The 18,996-nt window shown below is 41.3% G+C and overlaps 1 protein-coding gene across 1 annotated transcript in view; it reads right to left on the reverse strand.

Moving 5' to 3' along the window:
- The window catches only part of ARHGAP20 (Rho GTPase activating protein 20), a 56,875-nt gene that overhangs the window by 4,001 nt on the left and 33,878 nt on the right, over positions 1 to 18,996 (reverse strand). Inside the window, exons 5-11 of the mRNA XM_079329236.1 lie at positions 17,417 to 17,458; positions 16,405 to 16,489; positions 13,628 to 13,705; positions 10,084 to 10,150; positions 8,049 to 8,231; positions 3,721 to 3,899; positions 697 to 858 (exon numbers count right to left, since the gene is read on the reverse strand). Of these exons, the coding sequence (XP_079185362.1) occupies positions 697 to 858; positions 3,721 to 3,899; positions 8,049 to 8,231; positions 10,084 to 10,150; positions 13,628 to 13,705; positions 16,405 to 16,489; positions 17,417 to 17,458 (796 nt within the window). The remainder of the gene's footprint in view (positions 1 to 696; positions 859 to 3,720; positions 3,900 to 8,048; positions 8,232 to 10,083; positions 10,151 to 13,627; positions 13,706 to 16,404; positions 16,490 to 17,416; positions 17,459 to 18,996) is intronic.

The following is an 18,996-nucleotide window of genomic DNA, read 5'->3' on the forward strand; positions in this document are numbered from 1 at the left end:
ATGTTGCAATAATGTCTGCCTTTACTTATCACTTAACTTCATCTGTAGTCCCTGTTTCTTCTCCTCAGCTGACAAGATCAAATACCTCCAGACCATAAGCACTCCAAGGCATCCCTACCTTCCTTCCCCTAATCAATGGAGTACTTAAACTAGTCATTGATAGTCCTGCTATTCCTCTTTCCTAAAACCTAAATCATGGGCATGGAAATTACTGCAGTTTAGGAAGAAGGCCAAATTGTAAGTTCCCAAAATAGTAAGGGTGAGGGAAGCTATGATGCTTTTTTTTGCACAAGGAACCTTGGTTTTGACATACAAGACTGTAACAAAAGAAAATGCATGGAAAAAATAATCCAAATATTTATGGCAACACTATAAACTCACTGGGATCTGCAGTGTAGGGTAGTACTAATGTGTAAGGAGACATGTCTGCCAACATGCCTTTTAGTATTTCATATGCAGAAATAAAGAGAGTAACAGGACCAAGCTGCAGCAGAGACCTCAAGAAAGCTGTTAGCAAAATAAGCTGGCTACTCGTCTTCCTCATCCTAACTCAGTGGTAGCCTTCTTTGGAGATCCTCACAAGGTTAATGTTAACCATCTTGTCAATTCAGTCCACCAATTCCTCTTTGGGCCTGTCTCAGCACAGGATCTGTGCTGCTCTCACCCAAAAAGGGAACAGGAACATTCTACACATACCTTAAACAAAGATGCTGTCACAAATATGGATTCACGGGCCAGGTCCACTTCAGTGCCAGAATCCAGCTTCTCCTTTAGCTCTTTAAACGTTTTTGCACTTCCAGAGCGTCTGAAAATACCCTTGGTGGAAGGCCCCTCTTGGTAAAGCAGGGAAAGCATGTCCTAAAAAAATTAAAAAGGCAAAGATGACTTCTCATAAATATATTTTACTGTCCAGTGCCACTAAAACGTAGTTTTGCCATTTTGCCACAGCTGAAAACCTTTTAGTTCTAAAAAATATCAGAAATCAAACAAAAGTCACGGCTGACTCTCCAAACCATACCAAACTGCACAGCAAAGCTGTGATTTGGGGCTCTCATTTTGGAAAACATCCCCTCAGAAATACTGTGCTGCCACTGCTGAGCACTCACTTTCTGCATGACCTTCCAGAACCTGTGCAAGTTTCAGCCAAGTCATTTAAATGTATAAAGACTGTGGTATGGGAAAAGGAGAGTGCTCTATCTAATTCAAAGCTTTGCATTTGACAGTGGCCTCAGCCAGACACTACTTTGCAGGAAGATAATGAGACCCTCACTGCTCATCATTACAGTTAGTATTATCACCAACCACAGATACAAAGAATTCTGTTTCACTGCTGATATCTGTTGCTTTGTTTGTTCATATATACCTGCACTTCTACAGCACATCAGAGTCAGGTTTTTACCCCCTTTGCTGCTTGTGAGTGGTATCAGACTCTGCAAGCAGCTCAGGGATGTCAGCAGAACCAACTCTGAGGCAAGGTGCTCCTGCTTGGGAGGTCACTCCAAGGGGGATAAAGCTCAGCTTGTGGCTCCCCTGAAGCCAATGAGGCTGCATAAGATTAAACAAGTAGGCAGATTATTATAGAGAAGGGAAAACAAGCAGATTCCTGCTGAGCTTTTCAGTAACAGGAGGGACTGATTTTTTTTTCTGTTAAATAATAGAGGAAAATAAGGAGCAAAGGAAATGCTGAAACTTCTCCTGAGATGGTATGTTCAGGATATTTGCCAGATGCTTATTTCTCTGCAGTCTCTCATGGGCCATCTCTCAAACATGAAGACCAGCTCTTGCAGGCCTGCTCCAAGGACTGCAGAATTTGTCATGTTTATCTTTTTGAAAGGGGAAACATGCAGTCTCTGGGATTATGCATGCAGTGGCCTGAGGACCAAACATGACAGCAAAAAAAGAGACACGGGGAGGGGTCCTGGGACACTGCTCCATCATCATTAATCTGAATTAGTGAACAGTAATGGATAAGGAATGGAGTTTGAGGACTTTCCTAGTCTGGGCTCTAAGGTAGGTCTGCAAGTAAGTCTAATGGAAGTTTATTCCTTTTGCTTTTATTCTTGAATGTTTCTCTCACTCTTGCAGAAGTCCAAGATCACGAATTCATGTAAGTGCAGATGCTTTGGAGGAGCATCTTTGTGGCAGCAGGACTCATGTCAGCATTTTCATCCTCCTTGCAGGAATTTAGAGCTCTCCCATCAAAACAGGCTGAGTCCCACAGCACAGGATGTTAGCACATGAACAAACCCTTTGAAAACACAGTTTGAACAAAATATTCACAAGATAAAAATGGGAAGGCCCTATTAAACTAACAAACCCAGATGCAATTACACAAATGAAGCTATGGTGCAAGACAACTCAGTGTGCAAAATAGCTAAAAGAGAGCCCTTCAGCTGTGAAAGCAAGCTGGAGGCTCTGAAGCAGCTATCCAGCTGCCTGCTGCATTCATCCCTGATATTTTCTTTCTCTTGAAGGTAAATCCCATTCAGTTCCCCAATATTATATTCTTTAGAAACGCTCCATGAATTCAGAAGTAAGTTATATTTTGTGGCATAAACACAATGTTTAAAATTCAAAGCATGAAGTCTACCAAGCTGTGATTCTATGCTTAGTAACTCTGGGGATTTTTTTCAAATAAAAATGTACTAATATTTATGTTTTGGAGAAATTTCTGAAATGCAGCACTGGCTCATCTCTCAAAAAGAGAGAAGGAGGGATCAGGTGATCATAGTCATACAGAATACATCTCTGGAGGGCTTTATTTAAATAACCTAAATAATGAAAGCACACACTTCTCCTTAAAAAAAAAACACTGTTAAAAGACCTGAAAAATCCTGATATGATTCACTATTCAGGCAGTGATAAAGCAGCACATCAAGCACCAGCTTAGAAAACAAAACATCTCTTGCTGTAAACTGGTGTGACCCCATTGATTTCAGGGGAGTTCTGGCAATTTCTTCCAGCCAGAAGCCACACTGTTAGGATGAAGGACCCAATCCTGCAGGGCTCATTATACTTCATCTGCTGTACTGACAACAGGCCTTCTAATGACCAAAAATACCACATCCATGCCTTAATTATGCCCAGGAATGGGCTCTAGGACAACCTTTTTAATGGTCCTAGGCTAGGTTTGAGAGCCCTGCAGCACCAGAGCACCCTCAAGACAAGATGAAAAGATGCTACTGTAGCCTCCACATTCCCACCTATTTTTTGCAGTCAGACCAAAAATGAGGACTCAAAAGTACTTGCTTGCCCTGGAGTGACTTCAAGAAAGGCTCTGAAATTGCCTGGTTATGGGCAGATGGCATTTTTATGCCTGTGTGGGCTGCCTATATGGGACAGTAGATGAGACATTTATGGATGTGGGGATTTTACAGAGATCTTGGGAGTGGTTTAAAAAGCATGTGTGAATGTGGCATTTATTTACACTGTTTAACTGAGGATTAAGAAACCAGCCTTATAGCATGGGCTATAAAGGAGAAATAGCCCAGAGCAGCAGACTGATCACATACATTTCTCAAGCTGTTATTAACTGGGCCTGACCACAGTAGAAGTTAAAAACCAAAGTTCTTGCTGGGAACCACAAATGAGGTGTCCCTATGGAAACCTTTCTGGCTTCTTTGCTTGGGTAATTTCAATGTCCCATTTACAAATATATCCTGACTTACTACATGGAGAAATTCCACCACTGTAAGACCCAACCCTGAGCCTGGGACTCACCAAGAGGGGTTTGGGCAGGTTGTCATCCTCACAGATGGTTGTTAGTAAGAGGCCAAAGAGCTTCCCAGGAGCAGCAGATGTTGAGGAGAGGGGTGCATTGTCCAAGTGAGAGCCTGGGCCACGCCAAAAAGCCCAATTTATGATAGATCTTTTCCTTTTAAATGACTTTTGGCTTAAGTCTGGGGAAAGAGAAAGGTGTTTATTACAAGAAATGCATTTCAATTCTAGTTCCAGTATTTGGGTTTTGGTGGTTGCTATGGTTTCAAAGGAAAAAATGTCATGAACTCAACCAACTCCTTGCATCCACCTAAGCCTAATCCACCATGTACATCCCTGTGTGTGTGTGTGTGTGTATAGAATATGTTGCCTTACTCATGCCCTGAAGAGGATCACCAGGATGTGCCCTGCACTGCTGGAGCAGTGTCAGCACTCTCCACCAAGTGCAGGATGGCAAACCTCAGCCTGCTGACTTCACACAGAGCTGCACTCTGCTAACTCATTTTCCACCCACAGGTGCAAATCCACTGCCCTCACCTCAGCATGCTGCCCAGAGCCATCCTAGCTCTCCTAGCAATGTGGGAGACTCTCCCCACAAGTAACACCAGAGAAACAACTGATGGGGTGAGGCATTTTCAGACCAGGAAAAGTCACTGCCTTTGCCCTCTCCTCTGCAATGCAGGAGTATCATCAGTGTCCTCACTCCAAGCATTTGCTGACCATGGTGCCTGCCCTTTAATCAATGCCTTCCAGATGGCACTCCAGCATGCTGCCAGCACACTGATGGGCTCTGCTTGTCTTCTCTGTAACATATTGCATGAGATATTGATGGCGGTGTACTAACTGCAACTCTGGTTTGGAGTGTGGAGAGAAGAAAACACTCATATTGGGACACAAAAAGAGGGTTTTTTATATGACCTTTCTCAACATCAGCCAGTGTGAAGTCTGCTTAATAGCATTGGTTACTGCTAAAAGGAAAATGAGTGTGGATTGTTTAGTCAGAAGTGCTAACTGGGAAAAACTTACTCTGATGTATTTTTCCTTTCTGAGGTGTTTTCAAAGCCAATCAGCATTGATTTAGTTGCTTGCCTACCCCATGTACATTTCAATTAGCTGGTTCTTCCAAACATTTTACTTTCTGCTGTTGTGGAGGCAAGAAATGAAGGCTTGCAGAATTAGGCATTGTGGTACAATACCAGATTTTTCTCTCCTATACTTTATTCTCTCCTATACTTTATTAGAATTGGTTTTTTAGCTCAAAGAGTGATTTTCATCATATGTCATTCCATTCCAGATCATGCCCCCTTTGGGAATGGGTGGAAAACTTTTCATTAGATGCTTACAGGATGAAAAGTTACAGTTTAACTCAAAATGTGAACATATGAATGTGAAAGCCTGAAGAAAAATGCTTTTCATAAAATATAATGAGGATATACATTTTAGGCAGTCCAAAGCTTCAATAAATTTAAGTCTGGCAGTGTCTAAGGCTTTGCTTGATACATCATGTTTTGGGAGAACATAACTGACCTGTAACTTTCAAAATGACTTTTTTTTCCCTTCAGATGAGATGGATATTAGTGCCTGAATAAGGTTTGCTTCACAAACTAAGGTTTGCCAGTGTTCTAGTGACACAACGCAAATACATACTGGTGTTTTTTTTTTTTTCTGTATACCCTGTCGATCTCAGTGGAAGCAAAAATTAAGATAAGCTATTTTGGAGAACAAGGAATAGCAGAAGCAAATAAAAAATAGAAGTCTTAAAATTAGGAACTCCTCTCAGTCTCCTAGTGATTGTTGCCCTCATGTCTCAAACTGAGAATGTGAACAAGGGGTCATTGCAACTAACTGCAGCTCTCTCCTGGGACAGGAAGGAAACCTTAGCCAGTGTTTTTCAGCACACCAGGGCAGAAACCAACAACTGATGTGTGGTAATGAAGTGCCCTTTCACTTAAAAACTAACGTTCACTGAAAAACAGGAATACTCATCCTTTTCATATCCCCTTTTTAAGGGTGTTGAGAAGTCCTAAGTTGAAGAGGAGATGAAAAAGGGTGGATGTACACTTTCTTTCCTTGAACCTGTGCAAAGTTATAATATCAGGAGAAGGCCAGACTCCTCTCAGCCAAAACAGTTGCCAATTATTACTCTGCAGAAGTCCTTCCATATAAAAACCTCATGGCCTTGCTCTGGTGGATTATTCTAAGCCAGAATCAGAAAAAAATTTGTTGGAAAATTTCGGTCAGAGCTGACAGCAGCCACCTCTTCTGCTCATATTTTACATGAAGGGAATGTCTACTCATAGTTAGTGTCCTAGCCATGGAAATAGCATTTCCTCTCCTTGAAACTAATCAGAAACTTCTAAATAAATCTTCAGCTCTATTTAACAATGTGCTTATGAGCATAATTTAATGGCTATGTTTAGCTGGTAGGTGACCATTCCTGTTACATCCTGGAAGGCTACAGCAGAAGCAACAGAAACATTTCATTTCTTCCACACAGAAAATTCTCCTGTACTTTTTTAACCATCTTACCAGGACAGTTGATGCAATTACACCACCACATTTGGTGTCCACACAACTACTTACTTGACATGAAGGCCAGCAGTCAGTCATGCCTGCCTGTCAGCACCTACACTGCTGTCTAACACTGGTGCACACTGCAGCTGGGCAGCTGCTCCTTGCTGCCTCCAGAAGGGACAGCATGCCCAGCAGTGTGTCCCTCTGCAGGGAAGTGATGGGAGGGCAGCAGAGCATGTGGCTGTGAATATGGGGTTACAGATGCTGCTCTCTGTACATTCACCTGTATGTGGCAGTGTGCCCAGTGGGTACCCAACACAGATTTTAGCTTGCTGATTTGAAGATCAAAAGCCATATCATAGCCTTGGCTTACATGCAGGTAATTTTTGCTATTTTCCAAACCCAGAACAGTTAGGAAAAGCACAAGGAACAGCACTGCATGTGAGATAACCTGCTTTGCAAGCAGTTACAGCTATACATCACTTTCAAGAGGTTTTGTCTGGTGAAAGAAGTAAGGTGAATGCACTAAAAGCCTCTTTCTGCCATTTAGTGCAGTCCCTGTGCATGACCTGCAGGTTGCCCCAGGCTTCTGCTGCCCCAAGCCAGGCTCACTCCACTCCTGCAGCTTGCACAGCACTGATGATAACACATCTGCATTAAAACTATACAGGCCTGATTTGCATTTCTATTTTCTTTTGCCAGTCAAGATCAGCTGCCAAAGCAGGGTCTGTAAACCTAATTACACCCCTTTGCTAGATTGCCTCACTCTTAAAATATGCCATGAAGTAATATATGACACAAATCACTGGAAAGGGGGTGGATGAATGCATGTGGAAAGGAAATTAATTTATATAAAATGTAATCAATTTCCAGAATAATTTGTAATGGATTCTGGTATAGCTTCACTGTATTTAATTTCTAAAAACATTACAAATGGATTCTATTCATATTCATATATTGTGGGAGATCTTAGCTATTGGAGAGTGCCCAAGGTAACACCGTGGATGTTATTTTTTTCTATGATATGGTTATTAATGGTGAAGAAGGGCTGAGTTCCAAATTGAGCTGAGTATTCTAGTGTGTTAAGAACAACACAAACACACCATGGGATGTATCCTTGCCCTAAGTCTAATTCCCCGGTCCTGTCATTATCTCCTTATTTGTTTTATCATGAGCAGAGCACAGGCATTATGTCGTTGACAACAGAGTGCAAAATGGAGAGCAGGTGCTCGTGTTTTTACAGCATCAAGGCCAAAGGCAGAAGAAAATATTGCTGTCTTTATTTTACTCAGAGAACTGTAACAAAGTTCTATTCGCTCACCTCATCTGGGTACCCAAGTACCTGCCTAGACTTTGTCACTTGAGGGTCCCAGTGAAGTAGATGTGTAGTCCTAAGTACCTTAGTGAGACGAAGGATGCTGCCAAATGCTGCATGGGAATTCTGTGCCAAAGTCAAGCCTTGACTCTTGAACTGTGAAACCACCCTGCCTTGCTGCAGAGCACAGCTTCTCTATTAGCAGAGAGAAGCTCAGCTAATAGACTCACAAAAACTGCAGGGGAGAGATTCTTTCTTTTGCTGATTTTAGAACCATCACTTGACAGGCAGCTTGTCAAAATGTAACTCACAAAGATGACACACATACAACAGCACACTGAAATCAGTGCGAGCTGCACTGCAAGATCCCCGAGCAGCTGGAAGATCCACCTGCGCTCCTGGGCGCTCGGCGCTGCGCCCCAGCCCGGCACATTTTCCTTCTGTAGCAGGGCCAGGTGGCCGGGCTGGGGGAGAGGGAGATGGGGCTGAGAGCACAACGTACCGTTCAGCTGCTGGCAGGCAGCCACCTGGCTGGGCTTCAGCACAAACTGGCACTGCAGCTCCTGGGGCAGCTGCTCCGGCGAGAAAGGGCCCTGCAGCTGCCTGGGGCACGCACAGTGCTTTGATCCGTGGGGCATAGCGTCACGAATGTGGCTCATTTTAATTCCAAAGGGATATTCATGTCCTGTTCAAAGAGAAATCGGAATAATCTCTGTTGGATTGACTGGAGACTTGCAAAACTCCATCTGCCCCGGAGGAAAAGCAGATTTTGCTTGCTGGCCTGCAGCACTTACTCAGTAATCTAAGAATTGCTGCTTTTCTCCATATTTGCACGGGCATAAATCATACACTGGCAGATAGGGAGTTACTGTGTTTGGTGTAGTAGATCTATTACAGCTGTATCACATAAAAGCCCATCAGAAAAAAAATAAAAGTGCCTATTTCTGAATCCAGTGTTTACTCTTTCTACTGCTTTTATTGTGGCACTGAAATTTTAGGTACTGCTTGTTCATATCATTCTGGAGAGAAATGAGATTTTGGAATCAGTCACATCAAATTTTTCTGAGCATGCAAACCAGAGAATTCCAGTGTGGAAGTGATCTTCCTTAACATGTTAAGTGTAACAGCCATCTAGTCAGTCAAATGAGACACAATTATGGTTCCTGTCTGAGGCTGAAACAGGAAGGAAATGTTAATCACAGGGCTGATGCAAATGAGCTATGCTTGGCTTTAACCAGCATCTTTGGGGACTACACAGAGGCAATTCATTTCTGGAGGAGCTTTCACAAATGCCACCGGAAAGATGCTTTTCAGACTTGTCTAAAGACCTGGTGGATTAAATATATTAAATGTGGATGCAATGCTAAGATGTTTTATTTAGCTTGCAGTTAGACTTGAACACTAAGAGAATGGAAGAGATGTTATTTGAGATTATATTATGAAGCTATGGCACAGTCAAACTGCTTCTGATGTGCACCTATAAAAGTTGAGCTTATCTTGAATAAGTGTCAAGAACAGTATCACTTTTATGTCAAATTCTTCTCTTCCAAGGATTGCAACTTGAATTTGCAGTGAGAGTCAGTCAATTGGAAAGGCCTTCCCCATTTCTGAATTCTCTGGTTCTATGTTTAAAACTATGGATGTGAATTGATCTGAAGAAACTCAAAGTCTGGTATGCTTCAAGGGCAAAAAAGTTTGCACTCTCTATAAGGTGCACAAGTTAGACATTTTATAAATATTAATGCTGTCTGACTCTGGTGAAGCATTTGTAGGTAAGGCTGCTTTGAGAAGGTACGCTAAGATTTACTGGGATTACATTTGCAAGAGAAAAGAAAACAGAAAATCCAGAAGTTTTTCTTGTTCTAATCATCTGCAAACTCATACAGCACAAGTAATGCTAGGCTTCTACAGAGAAATGCTCTTACTAATGGAAAAGGATTTGTTCTTAGTGAATCATGGGCCAAAATCAAATCATTCCATCCAATCACTTCTGAGATTTGTGTTGACTCCTGGTCTTGAAATGTTTTGAAAAGCATTTTAGATGGTGAATATGCACTAATTTGTCCTAATCAGCAGGGAACTGCCAGAATAAGAAATACAGGATTGGAAAGGACCCCTTGGATCACTTGAGCTGTGGAAGAAAACAACATTTCTCAAGACTGTGCTGAATTTTGCTGAGGTAGGGAGTAAACAATGCTATGGAGGTGTAGGAAGAAATTTAGGAAAGCTGGAAAACCTCTAGAAGAGGAGGTGACTGCAGAGGCCAACCCTACAGAAACACTGGGGCTCATGCAGCAAAACTGGGGCAGAAATAAATGAACTTCTTCAACCTCTTAGTGACATAAGCAGACAATTGCTCTTCAAAACAAAGGATCAGCATTTCTTTAACTCCCAGACAGGCAAACTTGCGTGATAGGGAAGTAAGAGAAAAAACAAAGCAAGAGGAAACTGAATTCCAGTCTTCTCTCTATTTCATGCTTCCTGCAGCAGTAGTAACTGAGTGAATACTGAAAAACAAAACAATGTCAGCAACTTACCAATAAGAGGATAAGGAGCATGTTCTCTTCCTGAAATCACCCACAGCTTGTAGTCTTTTTCAGAGCCCTTTAAAACCAAAATTAAGAATCACTTTGTCAGTCATTAGGGACAGGTTCTCACACAGTTTCTCACAATATAAGGATAATCTGCACCTTGCCAGCAGGGTCAAAGAATCCCCTTTACTTTTGCAGTGCCCAAGTCCGCCACCAGCAAAATTCCTGCAGTGTGTCTCTCACGTGCAATGTGGTTTATGTGAGCTGGGTTCAGCTCTGAGCAGTGAGAGGTGCTGGAGCCCATCACTTCTGAAGAAACAGAAGATTTGCCCCCAGTTCTTTCCCTCAGACTGGAGTGACTCCTGGCAGCAGAGGGATGGATGTCAGAGCCCACTTCACTACTTTGCTCCACCCTGTCCCCAGCTTTTCTACATCTCTAAGCAGGAGGAGCTCAGGATGGTGAGCCAACAGCATCTTGTGACTGACACTGGAGCACAGGGCAGGAGCACCTTCACCTGAGAGCTGAACCCACCCTAAGGATGCCAAGGCAAGAGTGGCAGCCCCACGCTCCTGGCACTCCATGCTGTCCCAAAATCTCATTGTAGGGCTGCTGCCAGCCTTTTTGGGCAGCCCTTATGTGTGGAAGGGCTTGGGACTGCTGAATGGTGTTTTAAGACTACTGAGCCCTCTTTAAAGTGTACAGCAGAGAGGGTAAATTTACATCAAAAGAGACCATTTTTGAAAGACTGGGGAATGTGATCATTTTCGGGAAAAACTGTGATTTAAATCAAATCAAATTAAAGCAAATTCGAAATATTGCCTTTAGCATAAATGAACAAAAGAAAATAGACAGTGGATAAGTACACTGCATTAAAAGTGATCTATTTTACCTTAAATCCCTTTTTGGTGACACTACTAAATCAGGATAGTTAAAATCTAAAAGTTTTCTGGCTATAAAAAGTGATAAATACCTCATGACAGCATTTATTTAGAACCAAAATTAATTCTTACCTCTTTTTAAACAGACTTGCCTACTATCCTACATTTTCTGGACCTTCACTTAGTGTTCCTAAGGCTTTTGAGACTCTTCCTACTTGCTGCATGCACCTGATGTAATGCTAATATACCAAATAAAGCCTCTGCAGTTTGCTCTCTGACTGACAGAGCTTTCTGGCCCATATTAGCACTGCTGTTAAGTCAGCTAGCAGGGGGCAGAAGGAAAATAAATAGGCTTTGGAGACATCTCTGATGCCTCAGGGCAAGCAGCCAGGAACAAATAAATACAGCTGAAGAGCACAAGAAAGGGTATTTGCTTTTGCTTTCACATACATATATGAAAGGATTCGTTGCTGTGAAGGGAAGCAGGGGAGGGGAAGAGCCTGTAAGAGTGGTTCCAGGAGGCAGGCTGTTCATCTCTGACTGCAAATGCTGTCCTTTATGGCTTTATGAGGCCATTTGTCAGGATAAATGTGACTGTCCCAGAAAAGTCAGCAAGTGTACTTACAATGCTGGGAAACCCAAGGCCCTTCCTTCTGCCCCACTTGATAATTTGGAACAGATGATCAATGCCATTTTGCACGAGCTAGCTGTCATTTTACCAGAGAAACCACAGAGGAAAAAACCCTGATGTGTTAAACCAGAGTGAACTCAGCCAAAGTAATAGCCCCATTAATCACACAATATGTGAAATGTAGTTTTTATAATTGCCATTGAAACGTCATGGAGCTCCTTTCAAGTGGTTCTCTGTGGTCAGAAATAAAAAAACCTTGATACAGTGCATGATGCAGAGCTTCCTTGCAGCCAGAAACATCCTACCAGGGGGCTGGGTGTTTGATTGATATGCAGGCTACAGCTCAATTTATTTAGCTTGTTTGATTTTATTGCTAATCTTATGATACGCCTCTAATGAAAAAAAAAAAAAAAGCTTTCTGCTATAAAGAAGCAGTGCAAAAATGTAATATATTAGTTGGGCAAATAATTCTGCAGGCAAGATTTTACATCTTGCAGATGGCTTTCATTCTTTTTCCACTTGAAATAAAAATGTAAAGAGGAGGAAAAGGTTGATTGTGATACATACAAAAGAACAAAATGCAGAAACCCAACCAGCTCCTCCTCCTGCTTATCTTATTCTCTTTAAATACTACCATTTTCCTGTTTTTTCTATACACAAAGTGAGGAAGCATAAAATGGGTAAAAATGAAGCATATCACAATAAAGACTTGCAGTTGTACTAGCACTTAGTCTCCTGATTTTTGGTGCAGAGCAGGGGAGACAATCTGCAATTAAAATCCTAATTTTAATTCACCTTTTATCCTTTTCACCTTGTAATCCCTCTATCAACTCCAGAGACTCCTTAATTAAATGGACTACTGGATTCTGAGCCAGAGCCCCAGCCCTGATGTAAATGAGATGTCTGAGCCATAACACGATGTGTAGACACAAATTGTTGTGCCTGGGAAATGCCAAGTGAGCATAATAGACCCTGCATTAAAAGCCTGTATAAATTAGGGATAATGCATGCTGGAGAAGGCAAATTCTGAGGTTACTCCAGCTTTTGCTGTGAGTCTCCAGAAGCCCCAGGGAAGCATAACAGTGGCATTTTGCTTATCATATTTGACTCTTCACACTCAGGGCTGTGGTGAGGAAAGACTTGTCAGATTCCACACAATGAGATCAATATATGCATCATAAGTAAAACATTTTTTAAAATCCTGTTACCCAAACAGCAAGCTGATAGACCAGTTAAAAAGCTGTCATCCAGGAGCTTCTGTATGATCACTGGTATTGGTTGGAGCCATGCTGTGAGACACAATGAGAGAGCCAGAATTCTTGTCTCTGGCACTGATCCTCTACTACACCTGAGGCACTACCTAGTCTGGTTTAGGGCAAAGGGAGCCAGTTGAGGCAGTACTTGATCTAGCAGGGACCACTGCACCTATCTGGTACACTACACTACACTACACTACACTACACTATCATAAGTTCTGTAAAAGCCTTTTTCCAAAACAGTTTCAGAACACTGCTCAAATTGGGTGCATTCAGATCCCAGGCAGTCACTTAGTTACATTCGTATATCACATAGCTCCAAAGGTCCATGGATATTTAGAGAACCTGACTGGGACACTTGAGAGCAGTGCAATCTGGGGACACAGCTGACCATGCATGCTTGCACACTTTACACCAACTAACAGGCAGACCAGTAGGCTTCTTGTTCACTCTGAAGCATGCAAAAGGAGTTCTATCAAACTCTCACTTCTTGTGTCAAGATATCTCCTCTTAGGCATCAGCAAAAGAGACTTAAAAGCAACTTGAAACATGACTGATCCCTTATAGGGATGAGAGGCTTACTCAAAACTTTTAAGGCACTTGATAATCTCTGGAGGTTTACATGTTAACAAGGCACTTCTGCTGCATTTCAACAACTCTGAACTAGCATATTAAAGAATTTAATTAATGTTCATATCCTTAAACTTGTAAAAGTGCAAGAGAAGATCTGATTGTTAAAAGTAACTACAAAGAAAGACTCATTAAAACTGGTACAAGGACTTACATTAATTCCCAGCTGCTGCAGGGCCATCAGAATTACATCATTTGCTGTATCAACATTGGTTACACTTAGGGTTTTTGACTGTGAATGGAAAAAAGGAGAAGGGGAAAGTGACATTAAAAGTTTGAATTCGCAAAGAGAATCTGAAGTGCAGTAGCTCTGCATAATTCATAGTTAAAAAAATGAGAATATCCTGTTAAAATCTTACTTGATAAATAAATTATACTACACAGATAAAGGTCCAGCTGTCTGAGACCAAGGTTTGATCCCTATGCTTTGTCACATACTTTCTGTGTTTGCTTCCTGCTTCCCCAACAGCTCAATCAGAAGAGACAGTATTACAATAACTGGGGACATGACTTCCAAAAAATATGCAAGAAGTCAGAACCATTAACTGCACTTTTAGACACTGCATAAGGGAAACCTAATGGTTTGATTAATTTAAAAGCATGGAAGCTTCCTTTGAAAATTGAAACATTTCAGGGATTTTTTTAATTGAAATATCAATCATTAATTTCTGTCTTTTCCAGCTGAAGATCTCCATGGTAAGAAAGTACTGTACACATGCTGTTCATCCTCATAACCTTTCCCACATTCTATACAGATTACTCAAAGCTAGATTTGGCTTAGCACCAGATGCACTTCCTCTTGGTAATGTTCCAACCAGTTAAAACATGACCTTTCCAGCATCCTCCAGAACCTGCTGATAGGCAGTTTGGAAAAGCATGGAGCAGCAGAGACCTCACTTTCTAACCAGCTATAGTGACCAGCACAAAGTGCCAAGCTTTGTGTCAGCCAAAGTGCCACTTTCCACAGGCAGTCTTTTCAGAGTGAGGTTTCAGCACCTGCTGCCTGGCACCAGTGCTGCTCCTGTAGTGCTGGGCAGAGCTCTGTCCCTCAGCTCCACGGGTTGCTCCAATGCTTGCAGCACCTCATCCACACTGGCCAATTTCCCAGCCAACTCACACACCAAGCACAGGTAACTGAGCCCTGTTAGAGGCTGGTTTGGCTCTGCCAAGGACTACACAGCTTGGGGACTGCAGCTGGTTCATGGCCAGACTTAGCAGAACAAAGACAAGCCCACTGCAACAAATCACCCAGGCCCACGTGATGGTCCAAAGAAGGGAAGGTAGCAGAGCTGGGATGTAGATGTTTACTGCCAGCCTCAAGACAGTTTGCAACACCCTGACACTTTGTGTAACACGTCAGTTTTACACTGGCCATAAGATGCTCAGGTGAAACAAACTCCTGACATTTTGCATTTAAAAAGATCTGAGCTGTACCTGAGTGTAAGACCCTGACCCTAACAAGCTGCCATGGCAATGAAAGGAAAGTAGTGAGAATACTGTGTATCTTGCTTCAGGACAGATCTGAATGCTCATACCATAAAAAATTTAACATTTGCCTGAAGCAATGACATCTGGCTCTCAGGAGTAGGTCAACACATTTGCATAAGTTTTGCTCTTGGCTAGAATATAGTTTGTGCCTTGTGTTCAGCCTTCCCTACTGTCCAAAAATGAAATAATTATTGGGCATCTCCAGCTGCTGTAGCACAGGAACCACAGCACCATAAGAACCATGTGCATCACAAAATTTCCATCTGTTCCTCCTCTGTTTTATTACTGATAATATCTAGACTACAGTGTGTCATTCCTAGGACTGTCAGTATCAAGAGAGAATATATGGCACAAGAGCCAGTTATAGCTAAGGTGAAAAGACACTGCAGAAAGCCCCAACAAACCCTGGTACAAGACTGCAACACCTGAGCTCATACATGATTTATAGACTTTTACACCCGAGCAGACCTTGATCTGCAGTCCTGAATTTGAACTGTCACAATTATTTGCATTGCTTATTAACTTTTGTCTTAGCAACCTGGCAGTTCTATGATTGTTTACCTTAATAATGATTTTCTGGGAAAAAAAAAAAAAAAAAAAGAAAAAGCCAGACTTCTTTATGCTTTCATTTATGCACATATAGAATTCCAAGTGAAGAGTCATTGTTGGGCACAGACTTACAATGAAATCTAACTTCTGTGAAAATTTCTTATGGCCATACCCATGCTTCTTAGGATTCTGAGCTTGAAATACAGATGTCACAAGCACAGTAAGAAAGAAAGGACAAAAAGCAGAGAAAGAATGGACTGATTATCACTGAATGCTAGGGTATCTCTATGGAACTGGCAATACACAAGAATTTAGCTTAAACTGGTTAAAAATTATATAGTCAAAAGGGTACAAATCACACTGTGGATGACCTTCCTTTACCATCTACTCTTTGCCTATAAATTCACCAACATCTATTATTTGATGACTAACATGCTTAAGGCAATTTCAGGGTGTTCTTATACACTGCTTTACTGACTTAAGATCATTATAAACAACAAAACAACTGCAACTTTGCAGAATTTAATGAAGGCAGCTGTGAGGTTAGGTAAGTTTTACAGGCAAAAAAAAAAGGGAACATTGTACTGACATTTCTGGAGATGCTTATGCATAAATTCTGCTAGAGACGTTTCTTGGGAATTCACACTGTACAGTCTTTAGTTCATGTGCCAGCACCAGTATTTCTTACCAAGCACACTGTCTTTAAAACAGAAATCATGTATTAAAGACAGGGAAGAAACATAGGGCTGTCTATGCCAAAACTTTTCAAGGGGCTGAATCCTTCAAGGAGATTGCAAAAAAAAGGAAACCTCTCAATATCCAAAGGATTTGCAGATGATCAGCACTACCAATGTGATGTGGATTTAGACCCCTGTTCAGCTGAAGAACACTTACATATGCACAGGTTCCCACGTCCTTTGCAATTATGGTCAGAGGAATGCTTTTAGGATTGTCTTTTTCCTTCTCTTCTCTTATTCGACTGACAAAGCAAGCACAAAACAAGTAAATTTTTAATATTGCACACATAAATAGCAAGATGTAGATTTATACAGCAATCAGGCAGTAACTTGGTAAGAAGGAGATTGTTTGCAGATGTACTGCAGTAGAAAGATCTCTGAGGACAAGAAAGCATCCAGCAGTATCTGGATGGGCTGACTGGAGCCCTCAGTAATGCCCTCTTGTACTGAAGTTTATTGCAGAAATCAGAGTAAGCAGCAGTGAAAGAGAATAGAAAAAAATCAAGCTAAAACTACCCATTATGTGATGCCACAGTCTGCACTACAGACTCCTACAAAAATCAGAAATCATTTACATCAGTACAGACTAGTTCAAAGGACTGAGCAGGCAAACAGTGAACTGGAAATCATCCCAGAAAGGATCATCAAACACAAGATCTGGGTGACCAGAAAACAGAACCATCACAAGTAGTTTTCTGTCCAAACACTGAATGAAGTGAGACAGCTCTATTTCTGCAAACCCTCCCACCTTACCCTCTAGCTTTGGGCATGTTTTTTCAGAACAAAATACTGCCAGCCTTGAAGAGCAGAAAGGTTAGAGCAGAGGTTTCTGAGCTGGGCTTGCTTGAATGCCACCACTATGGAAAGAGCTCCAGGCTCAACTCAAGCCATGGTGGCAGAGGCTCGTGCTGCTGTGCTGGGAAGGAACAATGTGATAGCAACTGCTCCCAGTTTTCTGCTGAGCACAGAGAAGCAATTCCCTCCTTGCACAGTGATTGTTGCATGAAAGCACACAACATCTTCTGAGGGAGAAGACATGAGATTTTTCATTTCTTAATATCACTTTGAAAGAGCTTATTTATCATCACAGCATAGGCACCACAGCTTGGGAATCACTGGTCTAGACCAGGACTCTTTCCAGTGTCTTTAAAAACCATATAATAAAGTACCTCTGCAAGAAAGATAGCCATGTTTCCTTTTGTTCTGCAGACCTGAAAGAATTAAAGAAAAAAACAGAACAAATCAGCCATTGTTCTTATACCAAAATATTCCTTCTACAAACCACAATGGTTTCTTGGTTGCAATTTCATAAATACCTACAGAAACTAAAAGGTTTATGCAGATTTGAATAAAAGGTCTGCTTCCCTGCAAAGTCAACTGAAGGTCTGCCAGGGAGATCAAAAATCCCTGTTATCAGTTTTCACCACAGAAGGTAAAGCTTCACCAGTGAATTCAGTAGGAAATATGTTGAGTTCTTAATGTCCAAATAGAAGAGGAGGGCACTTTAAAAAAAAGAGTTTAATTCAAAAGTTTAAAGGTATTTCCTCAGGTACACAGATTCATTTCCACTTTCACTATTCTAATTATCTTCTTATTTATTACTTGTTTTATCAGCACATACAAATACATACAAGCCCATTGTACTTAGCAGGGTTTAACTTTGGACATTTTGAAGCTTATCTCATTTATTTTTATCTCATGTGCACACTTGGAAGGATACAAAGCTGTCCAGTAGAACATGGCTAATAATACGACATTTCAAGGAATCTAACCTAATTTTGCTTCAACTTTCTTGATTTAAATCCTGTCCTAGATGTAGCTGCTATTCCCACTGCTGCTTTTGCAAATCAAGTTTTTCAAATTTCCACAATAGGCATTTAGGGAACTACAAACCTACTCAACGGTGCTGCAATGGAAATGCACTTTATAATTGTTACAAGTATGATTCTGATTTGGTTGTTTCAGTTCTGCTGGACAGACATCTGTGCACTCATGCATGGCTCCTTAGATTTGTCTGTGTACCTCCAGATATCAAATAATTTCACTTCTGTAAGATCTCTGGCTCTTTTTGACTGAAGCTTTTGCTTTCCTATTCAACTACTTTCAGTTATTTGCAAAGGATCACATACTGTCTTTAGCACAAAGTTCCTGTTAATTGGCAAGATTTCAATTGAAAATCAACAGAAAATTTCATCTGTGTTCTAGGTCTATTAAGTGTAAAATACATAAACAGTACAACCAGCTCAAGAGAGTGCAGTTTGTAGACAACATTGTCCTTAGGTATGGACAATGGGACATAGAAACTAAGCCAGAAACTTCAGCTTTTGCTCTGTGTTGATAAAGAAGAAAAAGCTTTTCCAAGACTCAGGCAAATGAATGTGGCTAAGCAGCTGGGATTTCAGGGGGATGGTGCCCTCCCTCATCTGAAGTGACGAAAGAGCCCTCCTGCTGAGACTAAAATTATCCTAATCACTGAAATTACCTCTACAGCCCTTATGTGCCTTACAGTCAATGCTGCAAAGACACACACAATTTTTTTTTCTCTAAATTAAAATTGAGAGATTCTGCTTTAAGAGGAATTTTGACATTTTCTCTAGCAAAATTAAATCAAAAAGAGAAATAGGACAAGGTCAGTATTTCACTGTAAGTTTCCTGCTATTTCCAATACATGGCTTTCTGTTTAAAACTGTCTTATGAGAATGTCTTTGATCCTTCCATTAGCTCGGCTGTTTAATATTTGTAGTTCATC

Source organism: Erithacus rubecula (assembly GCF_903797595.1).
Source record: "Erithacus rubecula genome assembly, chromosome: 1".
Taxonomy (NCBI): domain Eukaryota; kingdom Metazoa; phylum Chordata; class Aves; order Passeriformes; family Muscicapidae; genus Erithacus; species Erithacus rubecula.